General features: G+C 61.6%; 1 protein-coding gene across 20 annotated transcripts in view; it reads left to right on the plus strand.

The window, feature by feature from the left end:
* Window positions 1–14,282, plus strand: part of NRXN2 (neurexin 2) — a 114,286-nt gene that overhangs the window by 53,819 nt on the left and 46,185 nt on the right. For all 20 annotated transcript variants that reach the window (XM_075545499.1, XM_075545501.1, XM_075545509.1 and 17 more), the window contains 4 exons: window positions 1,707–1,868; window positions 2,622–3,054; window positions 7,221–7,607; window positions 7,770–7,973. In XM_075545499.1, the coding sequence (XP_075401614.1) occupies window positions 1,707–1,868; window positions 2,622–3,054; window positions 7,221–7,607; window positions 7,770–7,973 (1,186 nt within the window). The remainder of the gene's footprint in view (window positions 1–1,706; window positions 1,869–2,621; window positions 3,055–7,220; window positions 7,608–7,769; window positions 7,974–14,282) is intronic.

The following is a 14,282-nucleotide window of genomic DNA, read 5'->3' on the forward strand; positions in this document are numbered from 1 at the left end:
AGGCGTGGGGGGCGCTCCCCTAACCTCAGCCTTGTCTGCCCCTCAGGAGTTACCCTGCCCCCCCCCAATCTCTATGGCCATCTACCTGTCCCCCAGCAACAAGGGACCCCTGGAGGCCAGGTGCTGGAAGGTGGCTGGTGGCTTGTATCTTTGGGCAGGGGTGGATGGGGATGCCCCAGGAAGGGGCTGGCTCACTCTGCATTGTTCTCCAAGCCTTGCTCACCTAGCCAGTTGGGGAGCAAGTTGTGGGGGCTCTGCAGCTTGAGGAAGGGCAGTACCCGCCCGCCCCGCCCTCCCCCTTCCTGTAGGTCCCACCAACCATGACTCACGCTGCCAGCCCTGCTGGGTGTGTGCAGCTGCTGTCGATGACAGGCTTTCCAGGGCCCAGGCGGACACTCCCTGTGCTTGTTACTGTCCCCGAGGCCACTGCTGGGCCCCCCTTGGAACACCAAGTACCCCCCTTGAGTTCTTATCTGAATGCCCAGGCCCTGCGGCCTCCCAGAAGCCACTGAGGTGGGCGGAGGACGGGTAGTGCAGCGCAGGCTGACAGCTGCGGGTCCTTTGGAGGCAAGCACGTGACCTGGCGCTCCTCGGGCACTGCCCTTTCTCACCAACGGGGGAGGTTGGTGGCAATGCCCGACTCGTTTGCCCAGCAGCACAGGCTCACTCTGTGCCACCAGTGGGTGACGTTGCACCCAGCTCGTCCTGGATGCGATGGCACGGGTCACAGGCTGCGGTGCAACAGCCCTCTGCCATGAGTGGAAGCTGACTCACAGGGACCCTGCAGGACAGGGCAGAACTGTCCCGTGACTTTCCCAGACTGATTCTTTATGGGAGCAGAAAGCCTGATCCTCGCCCCCCTCCTCCCACCCTGCCCTGCCTTGTGAAGTGCAGCTGGTGGTTTCGAACTGCTGACCTTGTGGTGAGCAGTCTGGCCAGCTGGTTGCCACTAGCCAGGAGGGCTCCCATAGACTAGGGTAGAGAGTAAAGGGAAGTGTTGGGAGAAAGCAAAAACAAAGCAGTGGGGTGTCCCGTGATGGCTGTGGGTGGGGACCTGCAGGCTAGAAGTTGAGGAGTCCTGGGGGTGGGGGGGCAAGGGAAGACTCAGGGAGAGCCCTGGAAGGCCATGGGGAGAGGCAGCCCCGAAAGCTCCCACACTTGGCTGGGGTACCCGAATTCTCATCCCTACGGTCCTGTCCCTCAGTTTGCCGTCTCCATGCGGGTTAAGATGGGGGTGGGGGAGTGGGGGGAGCCCATAGCTGCGGGTGGGCAGGCCCACAAATCCCAGAGTGGGGGTGGGCAGGGCCCGCCTCTTTCAAGAGAAAGCTCTGACCCTCACCTGTGGGCGACAGGAGAAGTGAGGAGGCCACTGTGTTCCCCCAAACAGGGCCCTGCCTTGGGGTCCCCACTCCCCTTCAGAGCGACTTTCAAGAACCCCTTCTTTCTGTCTCAGGGTCCCTGTGCCTGCTGAGCTGGGGTGGGGGTGGGGGCCGCAGCTCTCCCTGAAACCATCAAATCTTGTGTTGCCACCACTTCCTCCTCTCCCCGCCCCCCCACTGTTCCTCCTCACAGACAAGCAGACATAAAAATGGAGGTCCCCCTCCCCCACTGCCCCTGGCCCCTCCCTCGCCCAGCCTGGGCCTCCTCCCAGGGACCTGATGCAGGTTATCTCCTGTCTCCCCCCCCCCTCCCCGTGGGCTGGGCAGGTGACCATCTCGGTGGACGGGATCCTGACCACCACGGGCTACACTCAGGAGGACTACACCATGCTGGGCTCCGACGACTTCTTCTACATCGGGGGCAGCCCCAACACCGCCGACCTCCCTGGCTCGCCCGTGAGCAACAACTTCATGGGCTGCCTCAAGGACGTGAGTCGGGGTGGGGGGCCCCTGTGGTCCTCATCTCCCAGGCGTGTGGCTGAGCCCGGCCTGGCCAACGCCCCGGCCCTCTGTCCCTTCCAAGTCCAGGATGGGGGGCACGCCCCTCTTGTATGGGCCTAGAGGCTGCTCCACTCTCTCAGAGGACCCTCGAAGGCAGCAGGGGGTGGAGTAGGGGCCCAGGCCTGAGAAAGACCTGTGTGGGAGTCCAGCCTCTTGGTGACCTCGGGCGAGTCACGCGGCCTGTACGTGTGCACCTGTGTGGCCTGTACCAGTTGCTAGTACGGCAGTGGTGAGGAGCGGTGTAAGGGGTGGAGGGACATGGTAACCGAAACCTCTTGCCGATTCACAACCAACGCACTGCCGTCGAGTCGATGCACACCCATAGCAACCCAGCAGGACAGCAGAACTGCCCCTGCGGGTTTCTGAGACTTACTCTTTACTGGCGCCCGTCCTTCTCCCTTGAAGGGATTGGTGGTTTTGAACCGCTGGCCTTGTAGTTAGCAGCCCAGTGCATAACCACGATGCGCCCCCTGGCACATGAGAAGCAGACTGGACAGGCTGGGGGGGGGTGTCTCAGATAAAGCAGTCTCCCCTGGAGGACAGGGCCTATCCGGGTCTCTGGGTGGGAAGTTCCCCGGGAGGCTGGAGCCATCTGCGCCGCGGGCTCAGCCGGGAGGGTGGCTGGGGCTCCCTGGTGTTGCACCTGTCTCCCTGACCCTTGGGGTGACGCCCTCCCTGCAGGTGGTGTACAAGAACAATGACTTCAAGCTGGAGCTGTCCCGCCTGGCCAAGGAAGGGGACCCCAAGATGAAGCTGCAGGGGGACCTGTCGTTCCGCTGTGAGGATGTGGCTGCCCTGGACCCGGTGACCTTCGAGAGCCCCGACGCCTTTGTCGCGCTCCCCCGCTGGAGCGCCAAGCGCACCGGGTCTGTCTCCCTGGACTTCCGCACCACGGAGCCCAACGGGCTCCTGCTCTTCAGCCAGGGCCGGCGGGCGGGGGCTGGCAGCCTGGGCGCTGCCCCGCGGGCTGACTACTTCGCCCTGGAGCTGCTGGATGGGTACCTCTACCTGCTACTGGACATGGGCTCCGGGGGCATCAAGCTGCGGGCGTCCAGCCGCAAGGTCAACGACGGCGAGTGGTGCCACGTGGACTTCCAGCGAGACGGGCGCAAAGGTCAGGGGACCTCGGGGCGGGCGGGGAGGGGGGGTGCTTCCTTCCCGTCCCTTGGCCACTCCTTCCCACCTGCCCCGAAACTCCCAAGGGCCACCTCTTCTACATCAGCCCTAGGCTGCCCCCAGCCCTCCCAGCCCCCTCACATCCATCACAGGGGCTTCAGGCAGCCCCGGGCTCACTAACGGGGCAAATGACATCAGGGGCACTGCCTGGCCTCTCGGGGCCTGTTTCCTTACCGTGCCCCAGCGGAGGAAGCACGAGGGTGTGTAGCAGCATCTTCAGGTGCCCAACAGGGCAGTGTCCCACCAGCCAGCGCCCCCTTGTCCCCAGCTTGATGGAGCTGCCCTGTCCTTAGCTCACTGCGGACATAATTCCTGAGAACCTCCTGGGTGCTGAGCCCAGCCCAGCCCAAGGTGCTGTGGATGCAGGTGGCACGAGTGTGTCCGTCTTGGCTGACTTGGGGCTCCATGTCCTGGGGGAGGGGGGCAGTCACCAGCACCCCCACCTGGCAGCTGGGGGTTGAGGAACAATTACAGCTGTATGGGGAGCTGGGGGCGGGCGGGTGGTGCTCTTTCTGGAACCCCCTGCTGGTTCTGTCCTCCCGTCTGTCCACCCCCTTCCTTTCCCATCTCCCTTGCTCCTCCCCTGCTATTTTCTGCTCCTGGTCTCCCCGCTCCCCTCCCCTCCGTCTTGGTGGGGCATTCAGGAATTAGCCCAGAGAGAGGGAATTGATATGGACGAGGGCGGACACGTCAGCCAGTGGAAGCGTTTGTCAATGTCAGCAGGAGCTGTGTCCCTCTCCCCCGTGGTCACCATGTGCAGGGCCTGCGACTCTGGGTGGGGGGGGGTGAGGCCTGGGGAAGGGTCGGCTTGCTCTTGCTGCTCTGGCTGCCTCTTCCCGCTGTGACATGCCTCCATCGCTGGTTTATCTGTCTCACGGTGTACCAGTGGGTCCTCATGGCGCATCTGCTGAGGCCCAGGGCCTCAGAGTGGACCTTGGTCCAGTCCAGCAGAAGCCCTGCCTGCCCCCCACCTGCCTCCTTGGCGCCTTGTAGGACTCCGACCTAGCTGGTCCTTGGGTCACCATCCTGATCACCCTGGACCTTTTCGGTGGCCCCCATGGACTTGACATTATCCCAAGGCACGTGCTCCCCTTCCCCGAGCTTTTGGCTGACCTTGGACCCCGGCAGTTCTCCTCTCCGGTGTCCTCTCCGGCTCTGCTAAAACCCACTCCAGGCCAGTTGCCTTCGGGTTGTCGGGGACTCCGTCGGAGGAAAGTTTGGCTCACCGGGTTTCGTGAGCTGCTCTCTCAGGAGTCGACCTCCAGGGCCTCGTCCCCCAGGAGTCTTGGCGTGGATTTGAACCCCCAGCCTTTCATCTAACCACTGCTGCCACCCAGGGACCCCACCTCCCCCTCAGACACCCTGTCCCCTCTCATCATTTCCCTCCCGCGTCTCCTCCAGTCCTCAGTCCAGTTCACATCCATCGGCTGAGAGGCCAGGCAAGGGCTGGCTGTGTCAGGAGGCCGGCAGGAAGAGGGGTTCAGCAGGCTTCTGGTGACTCAGGGAGGGAGAGGTGAAGGTGACCAGAAGGGGGCCCAGTCAGGGACAGTGGGTTTAGCAGCAGGACCCCGAGTCCTCTGACCGTGGAGGAGTGGGGAGGGAACACGGGGGCTGTGCTTAGGGTGGGTGGGGAAGGAGCTCCGCTGCGTCCGGTGTTGTTTTGAGCGGGAAGCTGCTGCTAGGTCGCTCGGGACAGGCAGGCCAGCTCCCATGCACGACTCCAGTCAAACCCAACGCAGCGCTGCCCGGCCACTGTGTCCGTCCATCTCGTTGAGCGTCTACTTGTTCACCGGCCCTTCCCTCGACCCAGCATGAGGTCCCTTTTCAGGGTCCCGGCTCTCCTGACAGGGTGTCCCATGACATGAGATAAAGGCTCACCATTCTTGCTCCCTAAGAAGGGCCCTCTGGCTCCTTCTCTCCGAGGCAGATCCGTCTGTCCTGGCTGTCCGTGGTGGGTGCTGTCATTATTCTTGGCCCACACCGTCATCCAGATGCACCAGCGCTGCTCTGTTCTTCCCAAGGCACCGCCTGGCTCTCACGGGCACCGGAGTCAATGGACACTGCCTGGGCCCCGGTCAGGTGCGCCCTAGTGCCCAAAGTGACCTCTTTGCCCTTTAGCCCTGAAAGAAAAAAGGCCCCGTGCAGGGGATTGGCCCAGGGGAAGGTTCCGTTGGCGTTCTTGCCGGCTGTGTCCGTGGGCGTTGATGGGGGAAAGGAAACCCTTCTTGTCGGCTCCACGGAACATGGTGTCGGTGGGCGGCCCGGGGCTGAGGGTTTCGGTTTTTCCTGTGCTGAGCAGAAGGCTGCCACTTGGATCTTTGTCCGCAGGTGCTGGGGGTCCTGCTCACCTTCGGCAGCAAGGCCGTGTCACCTGCATAGTGCAGGTGGTGCAGGACTCCTCCCTCCCTCCCATCCCGCCGCCTTCTTCTTCTCTGTAGACCAGCTTCTCAGACTCTCTGTTCAGTACACAGACCGGGTGGTGGGAGGATCCAACCCTGACACCCCCTTTCCCTGATTTTAAACCCGGCAGGAGCTCCGGCTTCTGTTCAAACGCCTGCCTCTGGGTGTCCGTAACGGCTCCACCTGAGCACGTCAGCGTGTTCTGGAGTTCCCATCCTTTGCGAGGTGCCCCGTAGTCTGGCATGGCCAAGTGGTTGGGGGCCTTTGTTGGTCCTTAAGACCCGGGCGAACATCTTTCTGGTGTTCTCTGCCTTCAGCCAAGGTCCGTCTCACGCCCGCAATGAGACCGCTCGTTCCGCCCTCTTCTCAATCCAGAGCGAATTTCTGGCAGGTCCCTGAACGACGTGCCCCCGTGACTGCTCTGGGAAGGGTCCCAGCCACGTTTTTGGGGGGCATAGGAGACTAATGCTATCATACGGGAAAGAAGAGAGCACCCCGAAGTAGAAGCCATGTTTGTAGACGAGACCCCCATCCTGCCCGTCACTCATCACCCCCGGCCTCCTACTGTCTCTCTCTCTCACTCTCTCACACACACATACACACACCCTGCCCAACTTGAGGCCCCTGCCAAGTTCAAGCACAGTGTTCACTGCCCACTCGCCTGGCCTGTCTCAGCCCACAGAAAAGGCGAAGGGGAGAAGACTACATGCGTGGACTATGAAAGACGGACAGACTTGTTAATGGTGGCTAGTGTACAGGTTTCCGGGTCTTAGAATCTCAGCCAGGGCTTTGAAGCATCCACCAGCCTCCACCAACCCTGCCCGTCTCAAAACAAAACAAAACGTTTCCCACTCCAGAGCTCCTGGTCCCGCGTCTTCCTCTGGCGACTTCCTGCCCACCCACCTGTCCACCAGCCCTGAGAGCCTGAGGACAGGAGGGGGGGGCAGGACTTCGACTCTGCTCCAGCCCAGCCCCGAGGGGCACTTTGACCAGACAGCCCAGCTCTCTAAGCCCGTCCTCTCCCATTTCAAGACGGGTCTTCAAGGACCAGGGGAGGACCCTGGCCGGTGGGGAGGGCCCTATCTCTCTCACCAAGAGGTGGGAGGGTCAAGTCTATCCTGGGGGAACCTCCGGCGGAAGGCTTGGTGAGGTTTCTGGAAAGAACAGAGCACAGTGGCACTCGGTTTCCAAGCCTGGCCCCCAGTGGGAAGAGCCCAGTGTGGGTCGGTGGGGCAACATCTTGGGAGTGAGTCACCCTCCTTCCTCCTCAGGCCACTCCCTTGATTCCTGGTCCGAAGGACGGGCCAGGGGAAAACCACACGCAAAGCACATGCACTGTCATGGAGTCAACTCCGACTTAGAGTGATCGAAAGGCACCCCGCCCCCCTTGTCTCTGGCAGAGAGGCAGGTGCTTTCGAACTGCCCACCTTGGGTTAACAGCCCAACAGGTTACCAGGCCACCACCGGGCCTCCTGGATTGGGGGACGGGGATTGGGGGTGTCTGGAACACAGGGGAGGATGGGTCTGCACAGAGGCCCACAGCCCCCTGCTGCTGGGCTGGGTAGGGCAGCCGCTCCATTTCCTGGACCTGGAGTTCTTGGTCAAGCCCTGTCCCGGGCTGAACTTCCAGGTGGGGGTCAGGGTGCGGAGCCAGTGGTGTGGCCCCGTGGCGTGGCTCCTGAGGCCCCTCTCCCTCCCCGGCAGGCTCCATCTCGGTGAACAGCCGCAGCACGCCCTTCTTGGCCAGCGGGGAGAGCGAGATTCTGGACCTGGACAGCGAGCTGTACCTGGGCGGGCTCCCAGAGGGCGGGCGCGTGGACCTGCCCCTGCCCCCGGAGGTGTGGACGGCGGCGCTGCGGGCCGGCTACGTGGGCTGCGTGCGTGACCTCTTCATCGATGGCCGCAGCCGGGACCTCCGGGGCCTGGCCGAGGCGCAGGGCGCGGCGGGCGTGGTCCCCTTCTGCTCCCGGGAGACGCTGAAGCAGTGCGCCTCGGCCCCCTGCCGCAACGGGGGCGCCTGCCGCGAGGGGTGGAACCGCTTCATCTGCGACTGCGTCGGGACCGGCTTCCTGGGGCGGGTCTGCGAGCGAGGTGAGGCTCGCCTCGGCCAATCTTTGGGGGACCCCTTCACAGGACGACCCCCTATCCCGCCCCCTCCCCACGCCCTGCCCCTAATGCTCACCCCGTCTTCTCTCTCCCTCCGCTGGCCTCTGCTCGCCACCCCTCCTGCCCCGCTCGCCATCCCCGGGGCAGAGGCCACGGTCCTGAGCTACGACGGCTCCATGTACATGAAGATCATGCTACCCAGCGCCATGCACACGGAGGCGGAGGACGTGTCCCTGCGCTTCATGTCCCAGCGGGCCTACGGCCTCATGATGGCCACCACCTCCCGGGAGTCCGCCGACACCCTGCGCCTCGAGCTGGACGGGGGCCAGATGAAGCTGACGGTCAACCTCGGTAACCGCCCGCCCGGACCACCGCCCTGTGCCTCCTGCCCCTGCCGCCATCTCCCCCCATGACCCTGCCCGGCTTTACACCCACTGTCTGGAGAAGCTGGTGGGGCGCCAGTGTGGGGCGCCCTCTGCAGATTTTTAGGGTGGAGGGGCGCCCCTGGAAGAGCCCAGTGAGCTCGGTCCCTGGAGAGGGGACGTGGCAGCGGGGGTTGCCCCAGTGCGTGGCCGCAACTCACACGGAGTGGCCATGCAGTCTGCCCGACCATGCCCTCCCGGGGCACACGCATGGAGCCTCGGCAGCGCCCGCTCACCGGGCTCAGGCACGCTCCTTGTCCCCGCTCCTTCGGGAAGCCGATGGGAAGCCTGCAACCACACCTCCTTCCCCGTGCAGGTGCATCTCAGGGCTCCGGGTGCTGGCGCCTGTTTGCACGCGCGAGCACGCACACGCGCGCGCGCGCGCGCACACACACACACATACACTTTGTCTATGCGGTTTGCACCCGTGTCTCAGTCATAGCTGACCTGTGAAGACACCAGAAGCACCACACCCCCTGCTGCCATCTACTTGCTTCCACACACGAGACCCCGTGCATCATGGAGCATGGAATCCATCAGCACCGTTGGTGTTTGTGTTGTTGGCTGTAATCTCTATGGAAAGGGATCGGCAGGCCTTTTCTCCGTGGCACTGCTGGTTGGGTTGAAGCGACCAACCTTTTGATGAGCAGCGAAGGGCCACCCGCTTGTTAGCCAGAGACCTGTGAAAATGCCACGTGGGCCCTGAAACACACCCGCTTGCCGTGCAGTCGGTTCCGGGCACAGCCACCCTGGGGCAGAATAGAACTGTCAGGCTGCTCTGGAAGCAGTGGCCTCTACTTCCTCCCTCAGAGTGGCTGGTGGGTTGGAACCTCCCCCTTTCAGTTAGCGGCCAAAGGTTTGACCACTGGACCACCAAGTTAGCAACCCGAAGATGCAAATTGCCACCCCAAGATCTGGGAAACAATCAACCCACTGCCACCGTGTTGATTCTGACTCCTTTTGACCCTGGGTGGGGTACCTGACCCTATATGGGGTCTCTGACTCTGTATGGGGTATCTGACCCTATGTGGGGTATCTGACCCTGTATGGGGTACCTGAACCTATATGGGGCCTCTGACCCTGTATAGGGTATCTGACCCTATATGGGGTATTTGACCTTGTATGGGTATCTGACCCTGTGTGGGTTATCTGACTCTGTATAGGGTATCTGATCCTGTGTAAGGTATCTGACCCTATATAGGGTATCTGACCCTATATGGGGTCTCTGACCCTGTGTGGGGTCTCTGACCCTGTATGGGGTCTCTGATCCTATATGGGATCTCTGACCCTATATGGGGCATCTGACTGTATAGGGTATCTGACCCTGCGTGGGGTATCTGACCCTGCGTGGGGTCTCTGACTCTGTTATAGGGTCTCTGACCCTGTTATAGGGTATCTAACCCTGTTATAGGGTCTCTGACCCTGTGTGGGGTTTCTGACCCTATATGGGGTCTCTGACCCTGTTATAGAGTATCTGACCCTGCGTGGGGTCTCTGACCCTGTTATAGGGTCTCTGACCCTGTGTGGGGGTCTCTGACCTGGTTATAGGGTATCTAACCCTGTTATAGGGTCTCTGACCCTGTGTGGGGTTTCTGACCATGTATAAGGTCTCTGACCCTGTGTGGGGTCTCTGAAACCATCCATTTTTATGGGAGCAGCCAGCTTCACCTTTGTCTTTCTCTCTCGGAGCTGTTGGTGGGTTTGAACCGCTGACCTTGCGGTTAGCAGCCACCACCTAACCTGCAGTGCCACCAGGGCCCCTTGTGACAACATCATACAGGTATTAAAACCCAACTTAGGTCCAGGGGTCCTGACTCACAGCGGCCCTCCAGGACAGAGTAGAACTTGCCTCATCCTTCTCCCTCCGAGCTGCAGGTGGGTTGGAACCAAAGACCTTTGGGTTAGCAGCCCAGTGCTTACCCACTGGGCCGCCAGGGCGTTGCGCTCCATGGTTTTTATGGCTCAGCTTGCCACATACAGGCATACTCACCATCCAGTTTGGATCACTGACTTTTCCAAGTTGAGGGTTGTCCTCACTGCCTGTTTCAGCTTGGAGTTGCTTCCCTCACCCACCAGTAGAAGGCGCTCTTCCCTGCCTGCGCCCCTGTGAGAGAGCCGGACTCATGGAGGACCCCTTACTATTCCCTTGTGGCTCTTGGCCATCTCTGGGGGTTTCAGCTCTGTGCTCAGGGGTGAGGGGGAAACCAGCAGGCCCCCTCATTGAGCCAGTGTTTACTAGGCAGCAGCAGTGTGGGTGCTGGCCAGACTAGGACCCCCAGGTACTGCCCCGCTTTGTGGAGTGTAGCAGGGGCTATGCTTGTCCACCTTGGCTGGGCCACTCACAGCACCCTGGAGCCCTGGGAAAGTCTTCCTGGCTGTTTGGGCCACCGTGGAGCCCTGGGCCTGGACCGGACCTCAGTCTTATCAGAGGAGGTTACGGCTGTGGAGAGAGAAGCTAGAGCACTGAGCTTTGAACATGAGCCGGAGGCTCATCCTAAGGGCTTCCAGAGTATTTCGGGTCAGACCAGGGCCTCGGGGGCTGGTGACATCATTGATCCATGTACACTGACCTTTCCTCAGACAAGGATCTGCCGAGAGAGCCTGAGGCTGGAGAGGGGGAGGCTTCGAGGCTGTTCTTACTTCCAGCCCTCGGCCCGTGGGGAGAGGCTGGAGGGAAGAGCAGGCTGGGAGACACACTCGGCTGGCTCCCCTCTCAGCATCCCCAACATCCCCCGTCCCCCGTGGAGCTGTTCCAGGTGGAGGGACCAGCCCAGGACTCACCATCGGCCCTGTGCCCAGCCCGAGGCGGCGTGTGTCACCCAGGGTGGAGGGTGTCCTCTGTGGAGACTGTGTACCTGGCTCACTGCCACTCCAGCCTCTTGTGTGCAGGGCGTGTTCTCAGGAGGTCCTGGCCCTGGAGAAGTACACCATGCTTGATAAAGCGCAGGGTCTCCACAAAAGACCAACCTTCATCCAGATGGGCCGGTCCAGGGGCTGCAGCTGGACAGCTGTGCGGAGGGCACAGGGCCAGGTGTTTGTGCATTGGGTCACCGTGGTTCAGAACCCACTCGCTGGCACCTCACCAGGACAGCGTGCAGGGCAAATTCTAGGCAATAGGTGCTCCTCTCTTTTCGGGTGGTCCTGAGTCCCTGGAAGAAGCTCGGGGTTATCTGGAGTAGACAAGGTTGAGAGTAGAGCCCAGGGGACTTTACCTGGTGGGACTATGGGCCTTGGACTGGCCACTGTCCTTCCCTGGGGCATGCTTTCTGCCTGTGCCACTTGAGTACTTCGAGGTGATGCACCTGGCAGACAGCAGGACTGTCCTTCCACTGCTTGCCCCCCACCCCTGGCTGTGCACCTGCCACAGACAGGCATTTGCAAAGGTGCCACCTCACATAATGCCCATTAGAAGCCATCCACCTGTCCCCACTGATGTGATGTATCTACCCAGAGCTGTGTGGCCACCACATAAGCACCCGGAGACTCACAGGTGGTCCCCACCCAGCCCCCTCCCAGCTTCAGGAGGTGATGGGAAGAAGCACTTGAAGCCACAAGATCTGGGTTCTAATCCCAGTGTCTTGCCTGCTGGGTAAGTGACTTTCCCGTTCCCTACTCCCTGCTCCGAGCCTCTGTTTCTTCCCTGGATACTAGGGACAAGAGCTCCCTAGGCTGCTTTCCATGTGGGCTTGAGGGATGCCTTTCAGGACATCGTGGGTGTGAAGACATTTGTCAGATTCAAAGGCAAGTGTGCAGAGGGCTGGGCATGGGACCCAGGCCATCGTCAGAGCCCTGGGCTGATTCCCATTGGGCCATACTGCAGGGCCCCTCAGCCACCCCATCCCCTCCAGCCTGGACACCTGGCCTAGGTCTCCCCTTTGAGGGTGGCTTTACAACGTATCCGGCGCAGCTAAGAAGCAGTCTCCTGGTCGGAGTCCTCTGCTGTCCCTGGTTCTGGCACTGTCCTGTTTCCATGTGGTGCCAGACCCCTTGACCCCTGCCTGGGGCCGGTGGGGCTGAAGTGAATGAAGCTGAAGGAGGTGGCATCTCTGTAAAGAGACCCGTCCAGCTAAGGTGCTCTTAGAAGTCGCCTCCTCAGTCTGCTCCGTGACTCGTGGCCAGCCCCTGCCCCAGGAGGTCTCCTTCAACATCAGGAGCACCCACCTCTGAGATAGTCAGCCCACCCTATTGAAATCCCCCCTCGGAGGATTTAGTTCTATCCTCGGGAGGCACACAGCAAGGTGGACCCCATTAAAGTCACGATAAACAAGCATCCTGTCTCCAAGTCGGAGCCCCGGTGGTGTAGAAGTTACATGTTGGGCAGCTCAAGGTCAGCAGTTCCTACCCAGTAGCCTGGCCATGGGAGAAAGATGAGGCTGTCTGCGTTGGTAAATCTGTGCAGGCTCAGAAACCGACAGGCAGTTCTACTCTCTCCTATAGAGTTGGGATCCACTTGGTGGCAGTGAGTTTTTGTTTTTTTAATTCCCAGGGCCCTGGGGGCAGGTTGCTTCAGCCTGAGGCTGTAAGTTCTGTCCAGTGGTCCCGAGCCCACCGCAACCTTGTGCTGTACCTTCTAGGGAAGCTGTGCCCTGATCCTCAGCAAGGGTGGCAGGGGACCCAAAGTTCCAGTGTGTTTCCTGAACTGGTTATGTGTCTGGCCAGACACCAGGGGCTCTGTCCATGTGCCTGGGGCTCGGTGCTCCCTGCCTGTTCCCTGGGCGAGTGTGTGTGCTCCCTGAGGTGGGGGCCGGAGTCTCGCACCCACGTCTAGCTCCGGGCTGCTCTCCTCGTCCACCTCGGAGGCTCCTGGGAGCTGCCTTGCTGCACCTCGCAGGCCTGGCACAGACCTGCTTCTCCAGACAGTCAACCCTGCACTTCCCGTCTCCCCCTGCTGGGGGCGTCCCCCCACCTTTTTTCTTTTTTTGGACCCTTCATTGGTGAAAACTCTGCTGGCCCCACAGAGCCCCCGGGACCTGACTCCAGGGCCTGGCACCCCTTCCCTCCCCTGTCCCCCTGACCTTGTGGCTTCTCTTGTCCACTCCTGTCCTGTCTCTCTGGTCTTCTTTGGCTCCCCCAGCCAATTGGACTGCCCCCTTGTGTTTGTCCACCCCCTACTGTGCCAGGCTGTGGCTGAGGGTCCCGGCTGCTCTGCCCACTCTTCTGCTGCGGTTGACAACGCGTGTGGGCCTCAGCTGTACTGCCCAGGGGTCCATGGCCCCCAAAGCCCCAGGGGCCCTCCGTGCACCTCCACTCCAGGAACCTACAAGGGCCCGGGGGATGCCCAGTGCCACCGGCCTCTGCTTCCAGGACCATGAGGGTGAACAGGCTGCCAGGGGCCTGAGGTCAGCAGCACCTGGCTACAAGTGGCCACTCCCCACCGTGCTGTGAAGGCAGAGTTCCCAGAGGGAAGCTGCGGTTGGAGGTCACTCAGTGAGCTAGCTAGCATGAGGACTGGGATTAGGGGCCCCCTAGATTCATAACCTCTGCCTCTCCAGTAGCCCCTGTTCCCCCCTTAGGATGAGGCAAGGTTGGGGTCCGATGCGAAGATGTAGGCATTGGAAGGGCTAATCCATGGATTTGTCAGCCCCCCAACACTCTGTGCCCTCAACACGGCCTGGAAGATCCCCCCAACCCCCGCACGTGGCAGTGTGCTGAGCGAGGGGACAAGGCAGAGGCTGCTGCCTGGCCCTGTGGGGCCCTTGGTCCTGTAGCAAGAGGACTGAAATGCCAGGTGCTCTGCTCAGGATGCCTGACTACCTTTGGACCCCGAGAAATCCTATTGTGAGGGTGAAGGATCATGCCTGACCTCAGTGGCAGCCTGGCTTTCTCCAGACGGGAGAAGGAGGACAGTTCCTGGAGGAGTGGTGCCAGCTCCTTCGGACTCTGGGGGCCAATGGCCTTGGGAAGGGCACCCTGGGACGGACCCCTCTGTTGAGCTCAGAACCCAGAGGTGTCACAACCCGGGCTCTGGGCAGGGAGTCGTCTCAGAGCAGGGGAGGCAGGGACCCAGGCCTCTCCCTACCCATCTCCCTCCTAGGAACTGGGGAGATGGGGGTTGGCCAGGCTCTCAGCCCCCCCTAGTGACCCCCTGTACGGCTGGGGTCCCTAAGGTGCCCATCTCCCTCAGACATGAGAGGCCTGGGCCCCTCTAAGAAGGGGGGCACAAGCCCTCTCCCATCACCCAGCTGCCCTGCTCCCACCCCTGGGGAGGGTCAAAGCCCTTTTGGGGGCCGGGGGACAG

This window comes from Tenrec ecaudatus, chromosome 4 (assembly GCF_050624435.1).
Source record: "Tenrec ecaudatus isolate mTenEca1 chromosome 4, mTenEca1.hap1, whole genome shotgun sequence".
In the NCBI taxonomy this organism is placed as follows: domain Eukaryota; kingdom Metazoa; phylum Chordata; class Mammalia; order Afrosoricida; family Tenrecidae; genus Tenrec; species Tenrec ecaudatus.